This window comes from Nicrophorus vespilloides, unplaced genomic scaffold (genome assembly GCF_001412225.1).
Source record: "Nicrophorus vespilloides isolate i.1.1-1 unplaced genomic scaffold, Nicve_v1.0, whole genome shotgun sequence".
In the NCBI taxonomy this organism is placed as follows: domain Eukaryota; kingdom Metazoa; phylum Arthropoda; class Insecta; order Coleoptera; family Silphidae; genus Nicrophorus; species Nicrophorus vespilloides.
In genome coordinates this window covers 22,939-50,856 of record NW_017096804.1, presented here as the reverse complement: position 1 = coordinate 50,856, position 27,918 = coordinate 22,939, and the positions used below count along the sequence as shown (strand labels likewise).

Sequence of the window (27,918 nt, the reverse complement as noted above, 5' to 3'; positions counted from 1 at the left end):
TATATAGATAATATTTATTTGATTAATATATCACCTTCATTACGCAATACTTTCCAAGTAAATAAATACTTCTTAAATATCACGTAGTAAGACATGTCTTAAGGCATTCACATTTATGTTTTGTAGTAGATGATAATGATTTGTGTAATACTTTACTTTCAAGTAACTAAATATTTGTCAAGTATCATGTACTAAGGCATTATGAGCATTTACTTCAATTTTTTGTTGTACTTGATAACGGGTTTGTGTAATACTTTCTGAGAAACAAAATACTTGTCAAGTATCACGTAGTAATTCATGTCTTGTAGACACTCATATTTGCTTTTTTTACTAGTTTTGATAATATTTTTTATAATCCTTACAAGTAACTAAATACTTATCAAGTATCATGTTGAAAGACATATCTTGGCATATTCACCTGTATTTTTTATAGTAGTTTGTGTAATACTTTCTAAGTAACCAAATACTTGTCAAGTATCACTTAGTAAATACATTTATAGTTACTTGGCAAGTATAGAAAGTTAAGCATTTTTTTGTCATTTCTAAAGAAATAGAATAAATCTGTTTACAAATTAGGAAATGACAGTAATTTAAACTGCACATTGCCACGTGTGAAGGATCAGGACGTAAACTCCTTAGCAAATCCCTGAAATAATTCCAACCACTTTATGGTAAGTGGTAAAGTTCAGTTAATTAAACGAAACGTTAAGTAATTTCGTCTCGCAATTAACCTGTGAAGAGAGAATGTAATCAAAGTGTAGAAAACGCGTAACGCAGATCCGTAATTAAACATTTTTCATGCTTAATTATAAGACAACGATCTGACGAAATGCATCCAGAAATCTGTCTATCTGTCCGCTTTAATTCCAGGACTCCGCAGCGTCGTTTTCGTTAACGATTCTCCTCCTTTTCTCTTCATTTTTCTTTTCTATATACATTTTTGTTTTGTTTATGGACATGTACCATCATCCATCCATGGCTACTTTAATTATTCCTTCTCATCTCTGGTCCAGCAACGTGCGTGCACTCGCAGACCAGGAATGCATTAATTATAGACTCTCCAAAAAGTGACTTCCACTTTTATGACTCCCAATTAAAAAAGCGAACAACATACACACACACACAACGTTTCTTCGCTTACTATTAACCATTGCTACACGGTAGCAAATAAAATTTTATTTATTTGCTCCTCACCAATTGGAATTTCGGTCGTGTGCTCCGATAATAAATACATATTTTCGGTTTTCTTTTTTTATTGGAGGACATAAATTTCCATGTGGACCGAGCGTTTCGATTTTTTATCGTCGGAATATTCATTAGGAAACGGCCGTAAACGCGCATTATATCTCAATTTAATACATTTTCTATTGAAACTAATTTTAACGATTCTGGTGAACCAATGATGATGATATTAAAAGTTCGGTAGCCGAAGGAAACATTAAATGTTGATGATGGTTCGATGATTGGGAAATCAAAGATCTTGGCTCTCCATTTCTCAGATCGATTTCAATTAAGTGCAATTTAATTGCTTATTATCACTATTCTTAAAACTTGATAAAATTTCAATAAAAAAAATAAAAACAGGATATATCACAATGTTATAGATTTAGTACCACAACCGTAAACTTTGTATAGCAGATACACATAAAACGTTATTTTTATGTAATAAACTAATAAATTAATTAAAATATATATTTGCATTTTTTTTTTATATTGAATTACATTATTTAAAGCCACAAGATCTTTGATCAATTTTATTATTTGTAATTCATACTTTTTTAATAATTAAAATATAAATTTAAATGTATAATTTAACTACTTTTCTATAAAAATAAAAGTAAGCAAAAGTGTTTCAGCATTTGCGAATTTCTCAATAAGAATGTACAATAAAATACTAAATGATTTGTTGACTTTTAGTGATACAAAAACTTAATTCAAAATTGTAAAATTTTAAATTCCTAAATTTAATATATCTATATTAGATCTCATTTTCGGCAAGCATTCTTAAAAATCATTTGTAAAAAAAATCAAAATTTGAAAGCAGAAACAAATTAAGACTATATATTTAAAATAATATTTGTTATAAATAAAAAAAAATATATAAAATTGTTGCCATTACTTGTTGATTGAATAATAATAATACGTTTCTTCATTTTCCATCCTGTCAAACATCAAATATTCAAGCGTACAAGAAAATGCTAAAATATTCTTAAATTAATAATACACAAATTTTCTGAAATTCAACTACAGGTATCCTCCGACTTACGAATTAGTTCCGTTCCAAAGGGAATTGTTGGTAAGTCAATTTCAAAAATTTCAAAATATACTTATCTTACCACACATATTACTTTTATATATGTTCAATTCCGTATTTCTGACTTACTTACAAACTTTTCAATTTAGACATTACAATTATTTAATAAAAAATGACAAATGTATCAAAAGAGATAGTATCACAATATATCTCCTTGTAATAAGTTTAGAGCTTTTTGAATTTTGTTCGTAAGTCGGGAGATACCTGTATTAGATTTCAGTTTGTCACGAAGAATCATGAGGAAATTCTTGACTCATTTTTATTTCAACGCATTTAATAAAGCAATATTTTTATATGAGTGTGTAATTTAAGTTCTATTAGTTTATTAGTTAAATATGTTATATAAATTTAATGGTACTCAGATAGGATTGATAATATGATGTTTGTATAACAAAATATTTTTCTGTCTTTTCTATAGACTGTGTAATACAATTGCTTTATATTATTGGTAAACATTAATTATCTAATTAATAAAAAAACAACATGTGTTGGTTCTTATTCGACTGTTCTACTGTTGCAAGTAATGAAGTTAATTATGAAGTTGAATAATTGGACAATGAAATATGTTTCAAATTAAATGAAGTTGTATAATAAATGTGCATAAGTATGCATTACTTTTATTTTCTTTTCATTGTTTCTATTTTTCAGGTAATGCAATTAATAATATCCAATATTTGGACAATTTATTTTCATTTTAATGACATATAATAATTGTGCAAGTGTCCGTTGCTAATAACCGTTTATGAAGTTGATTAAATGAATAAACAGTTCGTTAGAGAATAAAGATATTAAAGATAATATATAAGGAGTTGCATCTGTATTGGGGTGAAAATTGTACGCGTTTTTGGTGCGTTTCGATACCGAAGACCAAACGTGTATATGAAACGTGTACGAAAAAAAAAAGAAAGAAAGGGAGCAAGGAGCAAGCAGCAGCAGCAAAAAAGAAATGATAATAGCTACCGCGTATGGAATGTCAGTACCTCCATATTTAATTGATGATGCCTGATAGAGGAATGTAGATAATTACCGAGTCCCAACATCAGACATCAGTTTCAAAACAGGTGTGTATATGCATCAGTGTATGTGTGTGTGTTTGAGCGCGGTTCGGTCGTTCCTTCTTCTTCTCCATTCCGAAAATCCATTATACCTTTATTTCTTGTTTGCATATTTTAAAATTAGATTATACCGAAACCGATTTTAATAACTAATAATAACTCCCCACGGACTTATAAATATTTCATACCGAACGGAACACCGCACATTACATTGCGTTACGTACACCTTCGGAAATGATCCGTCTTTATTCCTCCCTTCCTCCTCCCACCGTCATTACGTGTACATCTTCCACTTGTTGTTATTATTATTACGTAATTAATTTCCTATACGATCGATTCGTTACATTTTACATTGTTCCGAGGCTAAGGATATTATATATTGTAATGTAACTGGAGAGTAAGAGCGTTATCATTAAGAGCACTTCTAAAAACTGCCAATTTCAGAACATTTATTTTTATCGTTTCCTTTATTACGTAATACGCCGTTAAAACCATCGCTCCTCTTGTTTATTATTAATCATTAAATTTGGTTCAATCGGTTCCAAAGTAATGAATAAAAATAAGACGAACAAAAAAAACCGCGCAAACAAAAATAATAATAACGACCTGCTATTGATTTAATGTCTTTCGAATCCATTAAACCATTACGGAATGATGCACGATGATTCGCGCAGACGGCACTGATCAAAACCGCAGGCATTACCATTTAAATATGTATAATAAATTTGTAATTTATTGCTTCCATTTTTTTTCTTCTGACTGTGCATTAAATAAGACTTTATAATTTAATCATAAGAGAGTTAAGAAGTCTCTTTCTTGATTCAACTGAATCAATATACTTAACATTACATCATTTCACTATTGTAAACGTTCATAAAATACACATTGAAACTATTTATTTTTGGAATAAAACTACTTATATTAATATCTAACTTCTAATACACTTTATAATGATATAAAGTGTATGATTCATAATTTCATCATAAAACTGCTTGAAACATAATGACTTCTTTTGAATGTTTTATTTGGTTCATAGTTTCTTATAAATGTTTTGTATAGTTTATAAACCGACGTCTACATTTATAATAATTAACAAATAAGCAAAATCCTTCAACAGACAAGGAAATATGAGATAAATTATAATTTGAATGGAAAGAAAAAATGTCCACTTATTTTGATTAATATGTTACATAATATAATTAAATTTGGGATTTATTAACTACATAAATCCATGTTAATTGTAATTGCAATAGAAAATGTAGAATGTAAAAATGTATGATTTTACTTTATATAAAAACATGACATTTATGCTTATGTTTAAAAATTATTAAAATTTATATAAAAAATAACTTTCATCATTGTTATATAAAACTTCTGATGACAAAAAATTTCGTAAATTTTAATTATTATAATTTATTTAAATCAAATTGATTCTTATAGAAATACAAAGGTCTCAAAGCTCATTATAATTATATTATTAGTTTTTTTTTTAAATAAAATTATTAAAGAAATATTGCTGGTGACTTGTAGAAATTCAATCAATAGTGACAAAGGATAGAGTTACAACACGTTTTCGTAGATGGCGCTCCAAGTCTGGCTTCAGCATTTTTACAGTTACTCTTTGCTTGCGCATCACCCCAACCCCAAATCTTTTACAGTTTCATTAACAATTTAGGAATAGTAATATCAAAATTATTACAGATTACTTCACCTTTCTTGTTTTCTAACGTTTTTCTAACAGTAAAATCAATTAGACATACCTATTATTTTCATCAGCAATTAACACGAAACGTATAAATTATCACTTGACACTTCACATTAATTAAATGTCAAATAAAACAATGCATTTGTTGTTTCACATAATTCAAAGCCTCCCAATAAAAATATGAAATAACAAAATTGCACGATTAAAATCAGGCTGATTACAATTAAATTTAATTAACAAAATATTTGAAATTAATTTGTTTTTTAAAATATTTTTTTGTTGTAATTATTTTGTTAATTTAACTGTTTTCTCGTAGTTCTGTTTCTACTTTTTCTTCCGATTTGAAGAATTAATTACTGACACTTTGATTTTGTACCTAATTATATGTGTTGTAAATACACGTATTTAACAAGAGGAAATAAATTAGTAAATGATCAAAAATGCACGTAATAAAGTAATTTGAAAGTATTACATTAAAAAGTTCATTGTATTCAAATTTTACTTGTTAGATTCATTAGAATCTACTATATATTCAGTCGAGTGCAATGAAGACATAAATAACAATTACACATTATTTAACCATATTTATTCTACATTAATTACTACGTTTAGCATAGTTTAACAGTTTAAGCAAAGAGTAATAAAACAAAGAATGATAATAAATAATTAATTAATTAACAATAAATTACTAATAAATGTCAACTACAAAAACTGTCAAATTTATTTTGATCTTTGATTTAGTTTATTGCCAATTAGAGATGTAAAATCTATATATTTTTTTTTATTACAATGAAATGTTAGGAACGGTTATTTGGATCGGATTCGGTTTTATTGATTAATTTAATCGATTTTAACAGCGCTTACATTCTCTTAAATCGAATATTAATTCAGTTTATCGGAAATAATAGTAATACATTTTCTTGTTATTTTTGTTATAAAGGTTAAATGAAACTGTAAATGATATTTATGTAGATAGTTTTAATGTGTATGTTTTACAATGTACGTGTTTTTGCTCTTATTTTGGAATATCTGTTTTTATGCATTGAAACATTGAATCTTGTACGTAGAAACAATAACTGTAACAGTTAGTAATAGATAATCCAGTTATTTTTACTTCTTGAAAGTTAGAATGCAAAATTTTCATTTCTTGTTATACTTTGCTTTAATATATAGTAAGTATGTAAATTATTTTATAATAAATTTAAGTAAAACAAGCTGGATTCAGTAAATTATGTTGTTTGCACCAATTTCCATAGCTTATATTTCCAAATAACTTTACCTCCGAATTTCTTCAGGATGTTTTCTTTATTTCGATATAAAGTAATAATTTTCAGCAAAATATAGAAGAAAAATCAGAAAAAGCACATAAATTACATAATACAGTCTTTTTCTCATATTTATTGCTCTTCTATTAATATTTATTTGTATTTAACACAAAATATTTTTTTTTTAAATATTGAATTTATGACGATTTTTGTTAGTAAAATTTAAAGAATGTTATATAATAATTTTTTTATTTAACTATATGTTATTTTAATTACAAATTTGATACAAATATTTTGTTTTCTTAAATTTATTATTACAGAGTAATATACTGTAATATTCCTATTAGATTAACATAGATTAAATTGGATCTGACAGATTCTATTGCTTTAAGCTACGGATTTTACTTAAAAATTATATTTATTTGTCACTATTATCTATTTTTTAGTTAAAAACTACATTTATCATATTATTTATTTAATCACAAGAGAATTACATTTTTTAGGTTTATTTTATACTTAGACGAATTATCTTCAAATAATCAAATGCTTTCTGAACAAAAACAATGTCAAATTTTCCATTACTTTAGAACTGTTAACTCAATATAATATAATTTTCAATTTATTTTGTTATTTAGATAAATTCAGTTATTATTTAGTGAATGTAACAAGAAAATATATAACTATATTAAATACGTTTTATAATAGATTTGAGAATTTGTATTCGAAGAAAGAGTTTACTTTAATTTCAGTGTATTTTTATTTAAGAAAAGAATTAATTCAATAAAATTCAGATAAATTTAATATGATTAATTTCGTTTAGAAAGAAAATTCATATATTTAAACAAAATTCGTTTTTATTAATTTATTTTTTTTTATGTGAATTAATTGGATTTACTTACTTCATATTGTTGGTAATTAGCTAGCGAGGAATTAGAATTTAGGTAAAACCTTGACATCATTCCATATCCGTGGGTATCGGTTGTAGAAAAAAAAGTTGTAGATGTTCCAGTTGAGAATGGAAACAGAAAAAAATCACGTATCGCAGCCCCCGGGATGCACAAGCAATCAGCACAAACAAATCAATCAATCGGTATATAGTATAAATGTAATATATCACAATGTGGCGCATGCGGTTCTTTTCTTTTCTCTTCAACTTAGATGTTTCACTTTGAAGAAAAATGTATATATATAAAACAATAAAATAAAGTCCTCTCGTGTCGTCAATTTTATTTAAATATAAATCACAGCCTTGTTGATGAAATTTTGTTGTTGTTGTTGTTGAGATGATGATGCACTTGTGGGTTTTTTTGGTGATGTGTGGAGATTTTTCGGGGGTCTCGTTTCGCACACGCGTAAGCGGAGTATTTTCGAGATACGCCGGTGTGCGTATAACGCGATATGTTGTTAGTGGTTCTAGGCACTGTGTGTGTGATGTAGTATAGTGAACAAGACCTTTGGCTAGTGAACAAGTCTGCCGGGGGTAAGACTAGCGGCCATTGGCCAGAGTCAATCGAGACGAGAGCTCGCTATTGGCCCACCGAGTTACGTGCCGCAGGGGACGACGATTATATTATAACAAAACCTGCAATTTCATCTCTTTTGATTTACTTCTCTCGGCGAGTCAGCCAGAGTGGGTGTACTCTATGCAACTTGTAATAACTTACAAAGAAGGAATAGTTAGATCCAAACATACATACATACATACACACACACGCACCTCCTTCAATCTCTCTCTCTTTCTCTCCTTCTTTCCATCCAATCCACCTCTTATTTCAATGTTGTTTTCTTTTATTTTTCGTCCACTTCGTAAAGACCGAAAAATAAATGATTTATTTTCATTGGAACCAAACGAAATAATTAATTGCAATTAAACGCGCGCGCGGGACGGAGATGGCTGTATTTATATTGAGTGAGAGAGCGAGTGAGCGAGAGGATGAGGGACGGAGAGAGAGCGAGGAAGAGAGTGCAAGGCGACCGAGAGGGAAAGGGAAATAGTAGTCGGCGGCTGCGGTGTACCCGCCATATTGCATTTGTAGATTATTCACAAACACCCAGGGCTGCCATATAAAGCTTTTAGATTCAGATCAATAGTGAGACAGAGGCACAAAGCTCTCTCCCTGTGCGGATCTGTTGTATGTGTAGTATTTCGGGGTGTTCCTATCCTGCCACCCCCTCTAGCTTCCAACCACATTAACAACAAAATTAAAAATATGCCACAGTTAGCACTTTTTCATTGCCGACGACCCATATTTAATCACTTAAACCCAATTATCTAACTCTAGATGAAAAGATATTCTTTGCATTATCATCATCAAAAATAAATATGAGCAAATACAGAACCAACATACAAAATAATGAATTAATAGAAGTTTCGTAAATTTAATTTTAAACTAATAATATTTATTTAAACACTAAAAAATCATGACCCTAAGTATTTTCTGTCCTATTTTATTTGATACTAAAAGCATAAATTCATGTTAAATTATAACTGAATACAGAACTAATACTAAAAGATACATTATATCAATTTACTAATAATGATCACTTAGTGCTTTTACTAAGCGATCATTATTATATAAAACGTATTTTACCTATGTTTTCGAATACTTTTAAAATTGAATTTTCATCTTTTAGACTCATAAAAATATATGAAATAACTATACAAGTACAGAGATTATGAACAATATTATAATAATAACAACATTTATTGTAACAAATCGTGTAGTATGAAATATAACAAGAAAATTAAAAAAAAGAAACAAATTGTTTTGCTACAATTATTATATGCAGTGCATGCTTGATAAAACCGATTCTATAGCCTTTCCAAACTTTCCATAAAAATGCATACCCATTTCTGTTTATAGTTGAAATTTTTAGACTTTTCGCCCTTTTTAATTTTAATTAGTTAACAAAATAATTTTAATATTTGTAAGGTTACTAACTACAAAAAGACTACAGAATATAGCACTTTGTATATTAACTTGTTTCGTATTATAAATACTACTTTCAATTAACTAAAGTTTAAAAATGAATTTCCAAAACCAGTTTTGATATAATTATCTATTATCAGATAGAAACATTTCTAAAACTAAAATTTTTTCCAAGTAAATTAGAAATTTGTATTTCCAAGTATTTGAATTACGAATTTTACTTTAAAAGGATTCTTATTTTATAAAATTCATTTAAAGTAGGCTTCAAAAAAATGTGAAACCGACAAATGTCAAAAATCTGTCAATTTATTTAATGTAATAATGCCAATATATATGATATTTAACGTTTAACTATTCTTTATTTCTTTGAATTTCTTTTAAAAAACATTAAAGTTAAGTTGGCTTTTATTCATTTTCAGTAATATTTTCAATGAAAAAAATTCGGTAATTTTTGGTAAATTTTGATTTAGATTACAAAAACGGATCAATTTTTATATATATTTAGTAACAATAACCTATACAGAAGTGACAAGCATTACTTGAATGTAGTTTTATACTCACTTGGTGTTACCAACTGCAAAACAAATCATTTTGTATACAGGTATACGTCTCTGTTTTGCGTCTCTGTATAATTTAAATTTATCTCATTAAATGTGCCTGTAGTTACAAATACCGTCAGACGACAAAAGGTTAAAATTATATTGAACTGCATCAACAACTTATCAAATATTCAAAATCCAAATTACGCTACAATTTATGAACTAACACAAATTACAACTCACTTTTAAAACAATGTATGTTTCTACTGTTTTACATTGATCGATGTAGAAATCGCTATAAGTAGTGTTAGGTAATATGGTTTAAGTAGTTAAATACGGATTATTATTGTTTAATGTTTACACCTCTGGCTTACTAATAAATAATAATCATTTATATTTCCTTTATTAAACTTCCATTATTTAATCATTTAAAATCTTTTGCATTGGTAACATATATTCTTATAAATCAATTGATTTATGAATGCAACGAGGAAATTACATAATAACATAGTTACATTAGTTTTTCTTTTAAAATACGTTAAGTATAAATTTACTTGAGTAACTGATCAAACCAAACCATTGGTAGATAAAGGCAGATGTTGATGTAATTAAATATGTGATAATAAACAAATATGAATTCTAACATGTTGATGTTAAAGAAAAATTTTATATAGATTTAAGTTAACAAATTTACTTTATGTCCTTTAAATGTTAGTAAAAAGTTTGATGATGATTTTAATTATAAAGTTAACAAAAAATTAAGTACTCAAACAATTGTCTTAAGTTGAATGATTGAAACATAAGTTCAACGAAAGTTTTGTTGTCGATTGTATTGAATTGGAAGTTCGGAAGTTCGTCTATTGAAATACCGTTTTCGGTCGACACCGATCGAAACACAACAAAAGGTAAAAGCGCTCCTCGATGTAAAAGGGCCAGAGGATATTTAACTGATGAATATGCGAAGCATACTGTACGGGCAGCAGATGAGACAGAAAGTAATGCACATTAAAAATTTCATGCTTAACATTTTATAGGCTTTAAATGCACAGGCAGCGTATCCTGCGAGTATCCTTGGATGCGCGCACTGAATGCGTATGGCCCATAAATACCCTGCAATAAAAAACCCCAACTGCACATAACGTCCCTATATTCTTTTGTTTGGAAAAAAAAACAACCTTAACCGGAAATTACCGTAAAAAATGCGTAATGCCAAAGTGTGCTCTTTAATGCATTACATTTATTAGGAGCATCCACGAAGAGAAACAAAAAAAATCGTCTCTAATCATACGTCTATGTGATTGATGATCTACGATTTCCTTTCAGCGTGCCGTTGTTGTTGTTGTTCTCGTTCTTTTTTTATGCGGCGCGCGATTTCCATCGTGATCGGTTTGCATTGCATATTATGGTTGGTATTCTCCGACCTGCAGAAGGGCAATCATCCACTAATCGGAAATAACATGGATTACACGTGGATAATTCAAATAATATCTTCTTTATAACGATTTATACCGCGCATTGTTTCGTGCTAAATAACATGCAATGAAACGCATATGGAAGACCATCACTTTCACGCGCTTACGGGAAACGCGATGATCGATGGAGATGAAAAAGTCACTTTTCAATATTGTTTTTCTTTTTCCATTTTACAGTTAGTTTTTTGATAAAATGATTAATCTATATATTTGTTTTTATTATATCTAGAACAATTTAATTTCAAAATATTCTAAATGCAAAATTGTAGTAAAACTCATTTTCCTTGAGAAAAAAACATTATTGATCAATAATAGATGGAGTAATCCTTTTCCAAATCAAAGCAATTATTAAAATTTATCCTTTAATGCAAAGTTTCTCAAACTTTTCCAACAATGGAACACTTAGCAAATCCTGAAATTTTCATGGAACACATAATCAAAAAAAAAAAATTAAAAAATCGAAGAAAACTTCAATATTTATTTAGTAATTTTCAAACAAAAATGATCAATTTACTTTTATTATTTACAAAACTTTGTATTTTCATAAAATTCTGAAAGAATTTTTACAATTTTCCATTAACTATGTGTGATACAATACTTTTACTATTTATATAATTTTACATGTATATGACACAGTTTACGAAGCAATAAATGAAATTCAATCATTGAATGAGTTTTAAAGTAAAGTTTGTTAGTACAGTAAAATTTCATATGATATTTGACGGATCAAACGTCAAGTGGATATAGTTTCTTATCTTAACCCTATTATAATAACAAAAAAGAAATTAATTATGAATGGAAAAAGGTGAAATATTAATTAAATTAGAAGATAATTTAACACGTTAAGGACGTCGCAAATCGGTTTGCCCCATGCGAGAACATTTTTCGTGGACGCCTATCGACTGAGTGAAAAGACAAATATCTTACGTCAATTACGAACTTAAACTTTTCTTATACATTTTTGAATCATTTTTAAACAATTTAGAACAATTGTAAGAAATGTATTTTGTAAAGTATTCATAAATTATGTCACAATATTATACTAAATTACTTCAAGAATTATTAAAATATGTATAAGAAATGTATTGGCATTTAAGCTTTGTAATTGACGTAAAATATTTGAGGTTATACTCAGTCATAATCAGTGACATACATAGTGACAAATCTATTATACATAATTTATGACCCACCGGTGGGTCATGCCGTCATCAACGTGTTAGAGTTAGTGCAAATATATTGAGAGAACGTGGTAAAAACTTAAATTTATCAATAAGAAACATTTTGATATTGAGCAATATAAGAGAAATACTAGTTGTAAGCAAAATTTAAAAAATAACTAATTTGCTAGTTACAACTGTGATACTTTTTCTTGTATTTTATTTTATGTTGAAATTATTTTTTCTATAGATAGTTTTAATAAATTAAACTTTAACTACGATAAAAAAAATGTCATAAATAATCAATAAACAAAACCAAACAATATTAAATTGGGTAAAAAGCATAGTTACTAGTTTTATAATCTATTATTTGTATAAGAAATTATGTTTGTATAAGAAAGCTGCAATATTATAACAAAAATAAAACTATATGTTCAATTTTGCTTTAAATCATTTCATACATTTAGATTGTAGCCGTTTTACACTCGTTATTCGAAGAAAATTAACGAAAAACGAGACGTGTCATTAAAATATTACATATGTACGGCGACTGATAAATAATGTATAAAGTGGCTGAAACACACTTTCACGTACTTCAAATTTGCGACGCGTGTGTTTTTTTCTTTTGGTAAATAAATATTATTTTGGAAAAAAGTACGCGGTTTTTTCTCGCTCTGATAATCATTTTTATTCCCGAAAAACGTTTATGATAATTAATAAATTACTTAATAATCCGTATTGGAGAGCAATTTTCGGCGGTTATGTAAGTATTAAACATACAATATTTGCTCGAACATCGCACTCACCGACAATGCCTGACCGGCATATAAAATGACGAATTATGCGAAGAATGAAACATGAATGTTAATTATTGTAATTTCGTTTAATTACTTCAGAATATGTAAATATTATTATTTTTTAATTTAAAAAAGAAATACATTTTAATTACTTTGTTTGTGTTTCATACATTTTATTGGATTCATACTTTTTTCTCACTTTCTTTATAAATTAAAAGGAAAACAATATTACATTGTTATATATTGAAAAATTTAAATATAATTTATTATATAATAAATAAAAATATCCAATTATAAAAAATAAATATACTTATTTTTTCATAATTTTAAAATTGTAAATTTCTTGAAAAAACTCTACTGAATATTTGTATGTGTATTGAATATAAAAATGGTATAGTCTTGTCTTTAGATTTATATATTTATTATTATAGCTTGAATATAATTAGTATTGTCTGCAAATATTTCAAATTTTTTGAATAGAAATTTAATGGGGAAGATATAAATTAATAAGGACATTTAATGAAATTTGTGTGTGTTGTTTGGTGTATAGCAATTTAGGTGAATGAATCAATGAGTGAGTGAATTAATTTGTAGGGGAAGGAACGTTTCGTTTCGAGAAATTGGTGTGAGTGTGTGTTTGTGTGTATGCGGTTTGCAGAAGAAGGAACCACTCGCTACACTTTTTTGTTCTTAAGATATTCAAGAAACTCGTTTCTAAGGAGTCATCTGTCATACGGAGGTACCGCATAATGATATATTTGTGTGCCTTTTTTTCACATAGCAGATGGGTCCATGAATATATGTGTGTGTGCATATATATATATTATATACATGCTATGTTTATGTATGTATATATATATAAAAAATATAAATCCTGTACCCCTTTTACAAGTTTGGAAGTGTAACAATGAGTAGTCGGCCATATTGACTACTCAAGAAGCCATGTTTTTACCTTAGGCGGATCGAGTTCGACGCCCACGACAAGTATATACTTGATCACAAAGATCTTACCGCGTATGTACCGGTAAATGTTTCACGGTCACTGTCTCCCCAGCATCCATCCGCCGCATATACCGGCACCAATACCCAGTGGCGTTACAAAACTAATTCCTCCCACAGACGCCGCAGAAGATCGGCCGCGCTGTTCTCTACACGATCACAATATTTATACCAATTCCGGATCGCAGCTGGCTTCCATCGACAATTATATAACCATAACTGAAACCTGTCAGTTTCTTTTGCTTTCTTTTAACCAACAATGATAAATTCTAGTCTTCGAGCATGTCTACGGAATCTTACGCAAAATGGTGGATAAAGACAAAGAAGGGGTTGGAGAATGTGCGGGAATACGACGAGGCCATGAAGAAGATGGAGTCGGTGAAGGATCGGAGCATAGCTTCTCGTCTGATCGGCGGACTATACGCTAGATACTGCATGATCATTCAAGACATAGATGCGTGTTTGGATCAGATGTGCCAGGTGCAAAAGAGCTTCACCATCAGGAAGCTCATGGACGCAGCCGCGACTCGTCTGAACGAGCTTAAAGACGAGATGACGAAGATCGATTTATCCGAATACCACTACATAGATGGAGCTTTGGTCGAGTTGAAAGTGATACCGCACTCTGTCGAGATCCTTCATCCGGCCATAATGTTTCCCAGGATGGGAAACATTGAAGATATTATCATTAAATTCAGGGTACGTTAAATAATTCAATACAAATGATCATCCAATACCCAATTATTTCAGAAAGGTGACATAGTGGAAAGTCCGTCGCGCGTTAAGAAGAAACCAAGCGCCATCGACAATTTGGTAGCCAGTGGTAAAGCTTCTTTGCACGCCATGCAATCGCAGTCGAATGTAACTGGAAGCAATCAAAATATCAACGCGTCTCCATCGAAAAAGTCGTTGAAAGCTAAATCGATAGTGCGTATGAACGCATCCAAAGCTGGATTAAAGGGAGCAGCATCCAAAGGCAAAGTTGATGGTAGGGCTTCAAAAGCAGATATAAACAAGAAACAGTCTAGGGTTCAAATTATGGAGACACCAGCCCAGGATGCTCAAACTCAGAAGGACGAGAAAGAAATCAAACCGGATGAACAAAAGAAGAAGCGTAAAAGGTGGAATTACATTAACGTTTAATTTAAATTATAAATAATTGTGCTTTTTAGAACGAGACCGAAGACCTACATGCTGGATACTCCGGTTTTGACTGATGAAGAGGCTGAAGCTAAAAGGAGGAAGGACGAGATGATCAGTTTCCTGAAGGTGATACAAACCCACGAAAGGGGACGCCAGGCGAGGCTCTATTACACGGATTTGGAACAAGCTAATAAAGCGCGGAAGACAACGACCAGCAACAAAGGTGGCGGTAGTGATCAAGATGATAAGGATATTAAAGAGAAAGCTGCTACAAAGATTCAAGCAACGTGGAGAGGTTACAAAGTCAGGTCTTATTTAAAGAAGAGAGAATTGGAGAAGCGCTTGCTGATTGGTAAATTGTCCGTGTTAATTTGATTAGTAATATTAATAAGTATGACGTTAGGGATGGATGAATCGAGTTGGAAGTCTAAAGAGGAATTCCAGAAGTTTCGGTCGAATCTCGAGAAGCGGAGGGCTATCCGCGATAAAAACTTTCGGGATTACTTGCAGGCTAATATCGATGAAAAGGATAGAGTGTTGAGGGTAATAGGGCCCGGTTTGTTCGAGGACATTGGCGACGAGATCAGAGAGTGGTTCAGGGATTGGTACGACGGTGCAAAGACCTTTATGGAAATTCCCGGTGAAGAAAAGGGCGGATCCATACTGATCGTCCGAGGTGAGACTTTAACGCCGGCGGAATTCTTGATCGATCAGGAAATGAAAAAGAAATCCAAGAAGAAGGCTAAGACCAAAGAGCAGATTGCGAAGGAGAAGAAGGCGGCGAAGGAGAAGCTGAAGAAGGAAGCGAAGGCGAAAAAGGAGAAGGAGCGAGCGGAGAGGAGGAAAAGAGCCAAGGAGTTCGAGATTAAGTTCGATGAGCCGACGGTGGCTGTTCAGAAATTCAAGACGGGATTCGATGAGTACAGGGAGATTTGGGATCCCATCAACGACGCGGATAATCCACTGGACAAACATTACATGCACATGATCACGGACGAGAAATGCTACGAGATGCAATTGGAAGTAAGGGAGCAAGTCGACATACTGATGCGTATCGAACTGGAGATATTGGATGAGGCTTTGCAGAAGGATAAATGGCTGAAGAAAAAGAAACGTAAAGGTAAGTTCAAACCGAAGAAGAAGAAAAAAAAGAAGAAGAAAGGCAAGAAGAAAAGGGGCAAGAAGGATCCGACGGCCTCCCGCACCGCCGAGGATTTGTTCCAGGAATTGGTGGATTACGGTATCATACGAAATTATCCGCCGGTGCGTATAAGCGATTTCAAAGGGGACTTCAGCTACCAGAACTGCGAGAAGCGGGAGCTCACCTTTGATCCTCCACCAACTCTGGGAGATGTCCGGCAGGCGGTCACGTTGAACTGTATCATGCCGTTGGGCGTCGAAACTTTGAACAAGCCCAAATCTGTGCTTATAGCAGGACCAAGGAAAAGCGGTAAACATTTACTGGCGAACGCAATATTCAATGAGACCCAGTGCGTGCTCTTCGACTTATCGCCAACGGTAATTGCAGGCAAATACGAAGGGAAAAAGGTGATGAAACTTGCAAAAAAAAAGTTATTTAAATACAGAACTGATTATAATGTTGCTTCAGGAAACGCAAATGTTGATACATCTAATCACTAAGATGTCTCGGATGCTGCAACCGTCGATCATATACATTGACGGAGCGGAGAAGAATTTTTATAAAAAGATACCAAAGAATGAAAAGGAACTGGATCCCAGACGAGTCGGGAAGTTTTTGCTGAAGAAAATAATTAAACCCATCACACCTGATGATCGTGTACTTGTGTTAGGCATCACTGGGCAGCCGTGGGCTGCTAAGGCGAACGGTATAAAGAAGGCCTATCAACGTGTAAGTAGTTTTGCTATCAAATTTTGAATCTGTCGGTGTTATATAGTTGGTGATAGGTGATACTGATCCCTCCGACCGATTACGGTAGCGTATTTTTGTACTGGAGGGAAATCCTGATGCCGTACCACGGTGTCGACAGAAGTATCAACTTGAGCGCCATCAGCAAGCTGACCGAAAAGTATCCGCTCGTCGAGTTAAACAAAGCCGTGAAGGAAGCTCTGTATCCGAAGAGAATAGTCCAATTGAGTTATCAGCCTCTGCAGCAAAGCGAGTTACTAGCGCCGCTGCTCGAAGGCCCCGGTCCCCTAACCGACAAAGAGCTCCAGAAGTTCCAGAAGTGGTACACGAAGACGGTGCTGGGCAAGCAGAGGAATAAGCTCAACAAGTTCAACGAGGTTATGAGGGAGAAACTGGCGAAGGCCAATGAGAAGAAGAACAAAAAGAAGAAGTAGTTATACGTTTGTTACTCTGCTGGTTCGGTTATGTTGTTGGATGGAAGGTGAGTACATAGGAAATCAATCAGAGCCGAGAGTGCAGTCTGGTGTTACGATCAGGGGGAGGCCGTGGCCCCCACATGTGATGCGAATCGGCGGCTGCATTCTCTGCTCTCTGTAAATAGCCCCGGGACTCAATAACAATTCCCCGCATAAGTTGCGCAGAGATAGAGAAGGGCCGCGAACGTCCCGGACCGTATAAAGCCATGGAACTCTGTTCAAGAACCGCCGAAGGGCCTTAACACTTTCTGTAATGGGAAAGGGAGAGGACAGGCTGGATCTGGGAGACACTCTTCAATCCTTCCTTTTTTTCAGTCCTTCCTTTTCCTTCGTCTTTCGCACTAAAGCACCCCAATAAATTTCACCATTGTAACGATTTAAAAAAAAAAGATATTTTTATTCCATTCCATTTTGAAGCATAAAATCAGTTAGACAAAAATGAACTACAAATACTAATTTACGTAACACAAACATCAAATAATTCTATAATTAGAGAGAAATAATAAAATACAAATTACAGTAAAAGTTTTTGTTAAGAGAACAATCATATGAATGAACTAAAATGTCTAAATTGCATCATCACAGATTTAATCAATTTAAATGTCTCCTATTGTAAATTCAAAGTTATTACGTGTGCATGTTCATCATAATAAGTTTGAATTACTCAGAGAAAGAGCAAAATTGATCTGAGTCAATTTAATTGCAGATACGTCTTTTGATTTCCGCCGCGGATGGCATTCGAATCCAATTAACAACGCGCGCCTTGAACATAAAATTGACGATGATGTCAAAATCGGCAAGATTCTAGGTATTCCATTTATTTTCGGTTTCCTAGTAACAAATTCACGATTTAAGGTCAGAGAACTTTAAATATGATCGAAAAAAACCTAAATTGAGATTTTTTGACATTTCTGGGTCAGTTCTGTATACAGTTTTCGTAGAAGCAACTCAAGACAAACGAAATAAAAAATAGAATTTAAATACTTGATAAACATTGTTCTAAGTTCAACAGAATTGCGTCAGAATTTATGATTTTTTTCTAAAATAATTGTATTTATTCATAAATAATAATTTTTAACATTATTTTAAGTTTTAATCAAAAAGATTAAAACACGATACTTTTTTTTTGAAAGGAAATGCATGAATTTTAATGTGATTAATATTTAAAACACGTTTTATGATTGATGTATTTCTTATAATAATTAATTCAAAAATAACGCCAACTTCAATTACTTTGCGAATAAATCGATACCACGTTTTATCTGACTATCTAATAATTATGATTATTATTAATACTAGTGAAACGCAAAATAAATAAAATTTTTGACCATAATTTATGCGAAATAAATGATTCATTTGCAGGAAACATTAATAAATCTTGTGTTACGAGATTGGCCTTCACCAGTTAACTGAAATTGACGTTTAATTGTTTAATTCCACTTAAAACCAAATAAAATTATAATTTTTGTATTTTTTCTTTTGAATCTTTGTAATTAATTTTAAATGTAAGTTTCATCACGCAACGATTTATTAAGTTTATATTAGATATAATTCCATATAAAACCAATAATTATAATTACAGAAATGCCTCGCATAGTGCTAATATACCGGACTGTTTGAAACAATACTAATGAACAAACTAAATACATACATAAATAAACTTAAAAATAAGTAGCCTAGGCTGGTTTGAGCAATAGAATCAAATTAAATCTGTGTTTATTGTAAAAACATAATAGTTTTCTCTATTTATTTTTATATTTAATAATAGGGTCGTCAAAATGACCCTAGGTGGTATTTGTGTTTTATTTATTTGTCCGTAGTAGTTACGAGTTAATTGAGATGTTTAATTAAAATGTAAGCTTTATTTAGCAACGGTTTATTAAGTTTATAGTAGATATAATTCCATACAAAACTAATAATTAGAATTACAGAAATGCCTCGCATAGTGCGGGTAATCGCCAATATGCCGGACTGTTTGAAACAATACAAATGAAGGAAATAAATACATACATAAATAAATAAACTTAAAAATAAGTAGCCTAGGCTGGTTTTAGCAATAAAATCAAATTTAATCTGTGTTTATTGTAAAAACATAATAGTTTTCTCTATTTATTTTTATATTTAATAATAGAGTCATTTTGACTCATAGGTGGTATTTGCGTTTTATTTATTTGTCCGTAGTAGTTTCTAGTTAATTGAGATGTTTAATTAAAATTTAAGCTTTATTTAGCAACGGTTTATTAAGTTTACAGTAGATATAATTCCATACAAAACTAATAATTATAATTACAGAAATGCCTCGCATAGTGCGGGTAATCGCAAATATGCCGGACTGTTTGAAACAATACTAATGAAGAAAATAAATACATACATAAATAAATAAATAAAGCTAAAAATAAGTAGCTTAATCTGGTTTGAGCAATAAAATCAAATTTAATCTGCGTTTATTGTAAAAACATAATAGTTTGCTCTATTTATTTGTATATTTAATAATGGAGTCATTTTGACCCATAGGTGGTATTTGTGTATTATTTATTTGTCCGTAGTAGTTTCTAGTTAATTGAGATGTTTAATTAAAATTTAAGCTTTATTTAGCAACGGTTTATTAAGTTTATAGTAGATATAATTCCATACAAAACTAATAATTCTAGTAACAGAAATGCCTCGCATAATGCGGGTAATCGCCAATATGCCGGACTGTTAGAAAAAATACAAATGAAGGAAATAGATACATACATAAATAAATAAATTTAAAAATAAGTAAGGTTTGAGAAATAAAATCAAATTTAATCTGTGTTTATTGTAAAAACATAATAGTTTTCTCTATTTATTTTTTAATAATAGGGTCATTTTGACCCCTAGGTGGTATTTGTGTTTTATTTATTTGTCCGTAGTAGTTACGAGTTAATTGAGATGTTTAATTAAAATGTAAGCTTTATTTAGCAACGGTTTATTAAGTTTATAGTATATATAATTCCATACAAAACTAATAATTAGAATTACAGAAATGCCTCGCATAGTGCGGGTAATCGCCAATATGCCAGACTGTTTGAAACAATACAAATGAAGGAAATAAATACATACATAAATAAATAAATCTAAAAATAAGTAGCTTAAACTGGTTTGAGCAATAAAATCAAATTTAATCTGTGTTTATTGTAAAAACATAATAGTTTGCTCTATTTCTTTTTATATTTAATAATGGCGTCATTTTGACCCATAGGTGGTATTTGTGTTTTATTTATTTGTCCGTAGTAGTAACGAGTTAATTGAGATGTTTAATTAAAATGTAAGCTTTTAATAATTCTAGTTACAGAAATGCCTCGCATAATGCGGGTAATCGCCAATATGCCGGACTGTTAGAAACAATACAAATGAAGGAAATAAATACATACATAAATAAATAAAGCTAAAAATAAGTAGCCTAGACTGGTTGTGGTATTTGTGTATTATTTATTTGTCCGTAGTAGTTTCTAGTTAATTGAGATGTTTAATTAAAATTTAAGCTTTATTTAGCAACTGTTTATTAAGTTTATAGTAGATATAATTCCATACAAAACTAATAATTCTAGTTACAGAAATACCTCGCATAATGCGGGTAATCGCCAATAAGCCGGACTGTTAGAAACAATACAAATGAAGGAAATAAATACATACATAAATAAATAAAGCTAAAAATAAGTAGCCTAGACTGGTTTGAGCAATAAAATCAAATTTAATCTGTGTTTATTGTAAAAACATAATAGTTTGCTCTATTTCTTTTTATATTTGATAATAGGGTCATTTTGACCCATAGGTGGTATTTGTGTTTTATTTATTTGTCCGTAGTAGTTACGAGTTAATTGAGATGTTTAATTAAAATGTAAGCTTTATTTAGCAACAGTTTGCAAGTTTGTATCGGAGCCTACTTTGTTGTAACATTTATTGCGTGGTTTCATTGCAAATTGATTTAAAGTGTCCATAAAGTGAGTAATTGTTTCGTCGGGAAATGGCAGCAATTAAGTATATATATCATACGTTAAATGCCTCGCAGCTATTTCGAGAACTATATCGGCCGATTGATTTCAGGAAGTTGATTATTATTATCATTATCATCATCATGATGTTGGTACGTCAAATATTTACAGGGTGCCCATAACGTCATGTCGAACTGCAAACATTGCGCAGCAATAATAAACTTCTCGTCATGCCGAAACAAAGGATTGCCAAAGTGGAGGTGCACCCTACACACACACGTGATCATAACCTGCAGATATATTTGCAGATACCTGTTATTAATTATCGTGATCGTGCCCGGTTCCGCAAACGAATCGGTAATGCAAATAATTAACCTTGTTTCTCTCCACTGTTATATTCTCGTGCATTATTTTTGATTTTAATTGGTGTCCACCGCCGTTCGGTTTTTTGCATATTTCGGAAAACATAAAGGATAATTACAATATTTAAGCGCGCCTTGCGAAACACCTGTATTCGCGTTCGTGATATTCGCGCTCCAGTAATAATTACCACTACGGTGGCGGTGGCGAAATTCTTTGCATCGATGGTAAGAAGCATTCGGAAAAAAAGGATTCGCAATTGCGAGCTCTGTATTGGCCATCGAATTAACGTCCGTTGAGGCCCCAGAGCCAATCGGATTACAATCTTCTTCGTATCTTACATTAACTTTAATGTCCATAAAATACAACAGAAGAAATAAAAAAAGATGCAACAGGAACGGAATATTCATGCGTTTCTCTTCGCTCATCAATGGCCATTCAGGTATTTCAGGTGTACCAACTTAGATGGAGTTAATGTGTTTTTAAACGAACTCATTAATCTCTCTAAAAAAGTTTATTTATGATGCTCGAGATGGAACTAATTACGATTGATTTTATTCAAGATAACAAACATATTTCACTTTATAATAATTTTCAAATTTCCCGTTTCCCGGGAACAAAACACATTTCCATACGTTTCTTTTAGCTTGGCAATGGATATTTCAGGTGTACCAACTTAGATTTATGATAAAAAACATCTCTGTCTTTATATTTTACATTCTTATCTATTTTTATTCAATTTCAATTTTCCGTTTCCCGGGAACAAAAGCAACTCGTAAAAAGAGTTCAGTCCATATGACAGAAATTCTACAAAATTCTCCTTCCTTTGAAATAGGTGTTTCAGGTGTACCAACTTAAATACACCTTCATAATAAGAAATTCCAAAACAAGTTTTTAATTAGACAAATTGTAAAATGTTTATGTTCAAATTCTATTTTTTTAATAATTAAGGTTAGTATTCAAATAATCAACAAAGTATTTCTACTATTGTACTAATTGCTATTCCATTCATTGAGAAGATAGGAAACTGATCTGCAGCAGAGCGTGAGCAATAAAAAGTAACAGTTCATTGACAATACTTGCTGGATCTTTGGAATTGCGGCTTCATTAAAGTTATCGCCGGGCAATTCCCATTCGATGTCGCAATTTGTGTTTACTGTACTTTATGTAATCGCACACTTTGCGATCGTTTATCTCCATTCAGAATGTCATTTAACTGGTTTAAACTTTGGTATTAGTTTGCAACAAATCACATTAAGTTTTATTACCAGATTTATTTTGAAGCTGTAATCTGTAATTTTCTATAGTCTACAAAACAACTTAACCTATACTTTATTTTAATCTGAATTATATTCACTAATACTGAATAATGTATTATTATATTATATCCTGTAGTATTTCGTACTCTGGTTATTATTAATTTAAATGATTCTAAATTTCAATGTTTAATTTTTCGATTCAATTCTTTTTTAATACAGTAATAACAGTGCGGATTCACTATAGTTTAGTGTAGATATTCTCGATTAGTCCGGTTTCAAACATTGCGCGGTTAACTGCATTATAACATATCGACTTTGTCTTCTTGATATTTAATGAATTGTTATTAAAGTGATTTCAGTCAAATTCAATTACTTTTGTCTAGTTTTTATTTTTTGTTTAATTTTTGTAAAATGGAGGGGATGAAGTCTTAATTAAACAATTGACAAAGCACGTGATCAATGAGGTTAACCTCATAACAAAATTACGGTTAATCTAACAATGGATGTTAATTATTGATAATGTTGTTTTCGAAGAAGAAATGATATGGGAATTACATTTGATGTTGAATATGTTTGTGCTGTGTTTAACGGTGATGGGGGGTAGCATGTAATACATTTGGCGTTAGGTTGGAAATATCAGTGACAATGGTTAAACTGTAAATAAAGGGTTTTCAGTAAATGAAAAGGTTTTTGTGGGGAGAGGATTTTGGGTGGTGAGCAGATATGGAGAGGGTTGATGGCAGTCGAGGTTTGTCACGAGTGGGGGGCGGCGGTAAACATATTGTAACATTTGCATGAGACCCCTTCGCTTCTAGTTGTGCACGATCGGGACCGGAGCTAGGCTACATAGAGAGGAGAGGGCATTATAGATTCGTAGCCGCCGGGCATTCCACATTAAAGCCCAACATTAACCCTTTACCCAACATTTATCAATTCAAACCCTCTGGAAACTGGTCGTGCGCGAGGGTGGTGGAGGCGGGGGGGACACCACCACCACCCCACGTCACACGCACTTTCCGGACGACACGGCAGCCGCCGCCTCCCAAACCCCACTCCCCGCTCTGCACCCCCACTACTTCATCTCTCACGATCGTACGTAACGTGACCCCCTCCTCACGGGCACCCAATTTCCCCTTGAACCCGAGCGTCACCCGAATCTCAGGTATAAACCGTCACGGTAACAACCCTTGAGATTTGGACGTAATTTGCATAAGACTTGTAACTGAGATACTACAATAAGCAGGGGGGATTTACATGCACGTGTATGTGTATACGTATAAACCGTGCAGATGCATGTGTGTGTGTACGTATATCGAGCAAAGATCTTTGAGGTCGTGAGGTATGGGCGTGCCGCGGTGGGAACGCCCTCCGGCCACGCCCACGGAAAGCATGCCGATATCAAGGCACCCTGTGATTAGGTTAATAAATAGACGCTTAACGGCGCCGACTGACTTGACCGCCTAATCACAGATCAAAAACGCTCGAAATTATACACACTTCATTTAAAGTTATAGCGCCAATGTGAGGGTGGCCTCGCACAATCCGTCTTTCAACAGCTGAGCCTCCCCCGAACCAACCGCAACAACAAGAAAAAAAACACACGAAACGAAAATCTTCCCGAAATAGAAAAACAAAATTAATCAAAACAGACGCAAAGTAATTGTAGACAATTTCAACCCCCTAAGCATGACAACATGAAAGAACCCAATTAGTCATCTAATATTTTGTTTTTTTTTTATCTTTGAACTATAATACATTTTTTATTCTCGTAATGTTAGTAGTTATAAAACTTATAGAAAATTATAAACCAAATTTTGAATATATATCGGACAGAGAGAGAAATTTAAGTTAAAGTCGTTATAAACAATACTGCAGATAATACCCAAATACTTTGGTTAATTAATAATTAATAGGAAATAGTCTCTTTTATATGACACAACCGAACACTGGTGAGCTTACCTAAACAATAAAGTCTTGGAGACTCACTGTTCCTCTATGTTGCTAGTATTGTTTCCTTCGCATACACCTAGTTAAAGGATTCCTCAAGAAGTTAAGAATGTGCATATCCTTGATATAATATATGTGTTTGCATTTACATTGACACCTCGCTTAACGAGTTTAATCCGTTGCAAAATTTACGGATTTTTACTCGTAAAGTGAAACATTTTCAAAAATACACATAATAATGTACACAAGTTTCAAAAATGATGTAGTAAGCGTGTAATCCGGGACTTCTCTTCTCATCGTCACTAGTTATTCGAAAAGCGCTCGTTATGCGATGAATGCTTATTAATCGCATTATTTTTTTAATTATTAATATTTAATCACAATTAATCATCAAACATCAGAAATTATAAAATATTTATATAATAAATTTATGTAATATTAATTAATTATAAACTATACAATACTAAAATACTATCTGGTAATAAATTGTAAAATGCCAATAAGGACGAGATAAAAAATATAATTCTCTGGTAAATTTTGCATTATGTTCTATTTGCTTCTTAGAGCTTCTTTGTAGTTTAATAGGAGATTATATAGGATTATGCTCGAGTCTTTTAAAGCTTTAATTTAAGACTACTACAAAAAGCAATTTAGATATTAATGTTGGAATATCTAATGATTCAATAATATTTTTATATAATTTATAGAAAAAAAAGAAAGAAAAAACACAAAAATAAAATGAATTAGAATTGGAACAATTTTATCAACATAAATCTACATTAAATTAAACCAGAACATAACATAATTCAATATTTGTTGAAGTAAATATAGACATGTATAATGATTATAGAAGTTAGCTATACCTCTACGTTTTAGGACGAGCGGCGGAAATATTCGCCCAACAATTGTATGGGTAATTTGCATGGATACTGCAATGATCATCGAATCTTAGTTCTTAGCGTGATGTCTTAGGAGCGTCATGTTTTTGATTAATCTTTGACGTAAGTTCTGTAGAGGTGATACTTAAGTAATCAAAACACACCGCTACATTTTGACCGCGCACAGTTAAATCATTTAGTGTAACAATAATTTACGATTCATTCATAGTACAAGACTTTAAAATTGATGGGATAAATAAATATTGTATATATATATATAATTCCTCATTGTTTTTCTTTCAATAAATTCATAATTACTTGTAGTGGCGACAAAATTAAGGTAATTTAGATTAGTGTGTTTTTAATCCAAATTAATTATTACTGGAAAATTTGTAAAACGTTTCGGACATTTAACTGTGTCATTAATTTCCCATTTTAGGACGTTAATTATTTAAAAAACTTTATTATTTCACAACGGATCCGAACCAGCATTTAATCAATCACACGCACTCAATCAATGTGACTTTACTTAACGATGTGTCGCACTTTGTCTTCCTCAGCGACACGTTGATTAACATAAGTAATTTATAGCTTCATTCGCAAAAGCTGTGTACCATCATTGTCTCTGCGCGTATTTATTTATTTATGTTTTAATGCAATTTTTTTATGCGCTGTCGGCTAACGGACAATTTGTCCTGCGCCTAAGAGGTGGGAAGGAAGGAGTGGTAATTAGCCGCGATATGAATCATCGCGAGTCAAGTAAATCGAGCAGGTGGAGCTGATCCGCCGATGAGCAAGCTGAAAGCTCACTCAAAGAGAGAGAGATAGAGAGTGAGAGACGCTGAATAAACATTGACGGACATGACAAATTGCACCTAATTCAACGCCGCCTTGTATCTGTAACGCCTTCCGACGAAATATAAAGAATGATGCAGATGGAGACGGCCCAAGGATATTACCTTCTTCATCCATGCAAATACTCGGAGACCTACTGTATCACTGATTTAAGGTATATTTACATAGTCACACTTCATTTAATGTTACCTCAGCTAACGAAGTTCTGATATAACGAAGTTCACAATTTCAAGCACAACTTATATATATACAATGTTAAAATTTTCAATTTATTTAATTTAATGAACATTTTTGATAGATTTTAATGAATTAATTGTGTGAAGAAAATAGGAAATCTCTTCTTTGTGAGATTACTTTTACATATTTGGATGTTCTTTCATAAATTATCCATGTTAAAATTATCAATTTCTTAAAAAACAAATGGTTGGAAAAACTTAATTGCGTGAAGAAAATAGAAATGCTTTTGTCTGAATTATATTTTTTTGCTTGATTATCAAATTTTCAAATTAATTGGCTGGAAAGAATTTGAAGATTTCTGTTCGTTGGATTAATTTTACAAAAAATGTCTTTCACAAATTATTAATTTTAGTATTTTCAATTTATTAAGAAGCGATTTTTGTAACTGAATGAATTGAGTGATGAAATTTGGAAGATTTTTGTTTGTACATTTCAATCTTAATAGGAAAATTTTCATATGTAACATTTTCGTTGAAATTAATTAATTGTTTGTTGAAAATATGAAGATTTTGGTTAGATGGAAAAATCTTATCTATTTGTATTTTTTATAAATTAAGAAGTTGTACAAGAAAAATAAGTCATAAATGAAGTTTAAGTCATCCTGATAACTTCATATCGATATTTTTCGAAAAGGTAGATGAAGAGAAATATATTGAATGCAGAAGATGATGATTTTTCAGTGGAAG

General features: G+C 31.4%; 2 protein-coding genes across 3 annotated transcripts in view; one reads left to right on the top strand and one right to left on the bottom strand.

The window, feature by feature from the left end:
• The window catches only part of LOC108558224 (transcription factor AP-2-epsilon), a 61,388-nt gene extending 53,914 nt beyond the window's left edge, over positions 1 to 7,474 (bottom strand). Inside the window, exon 1 of one of the 2 annotated variants that reach the window (XM_017915061.1) lies at positions 7,239 to 7,474. In XM_017915061.1, coding sequence (XP_017770550.1) covers positions 7,239 to 7,298 — 60 coding nt within the window. In that variant the 5' untranslated portion in view covers positions 7,299 to 7,474. The remainder of the gene's footprint in view (positions 1 to 7,238) is intronic. The other variant, XM_017915062.1, reaches the window with a different exon arrangement.
• A 7,041-nt stretch (positions 7,475 to 14,515) lies between these two features.
• Positions 14,516 to 17,698, top strand: LOC108558221 (IQ and AAA domain-containing protein 1-like). The gene is made up of 6 exons (XM_017915057.1): positions 14,516 to 14,932; positions 14,984 to 15,354; positions 15,406 to 15,728; positions 15,780 to 16,924; positions 16,986 to 17,246; positions 17,303 to 17,698. The coding sequence occupies exons 1-6, from the start codon at positions 14,516 to 14,518 to the stop codon at positions 17,696 to 17,698; spliced, it is 2,913 nt and encodes a 970-aa protein (XP_017770546.1).
• The last annotated feature ends 10,220 nt before the right edge of the window (positions 17,699 to 27,918 follow it).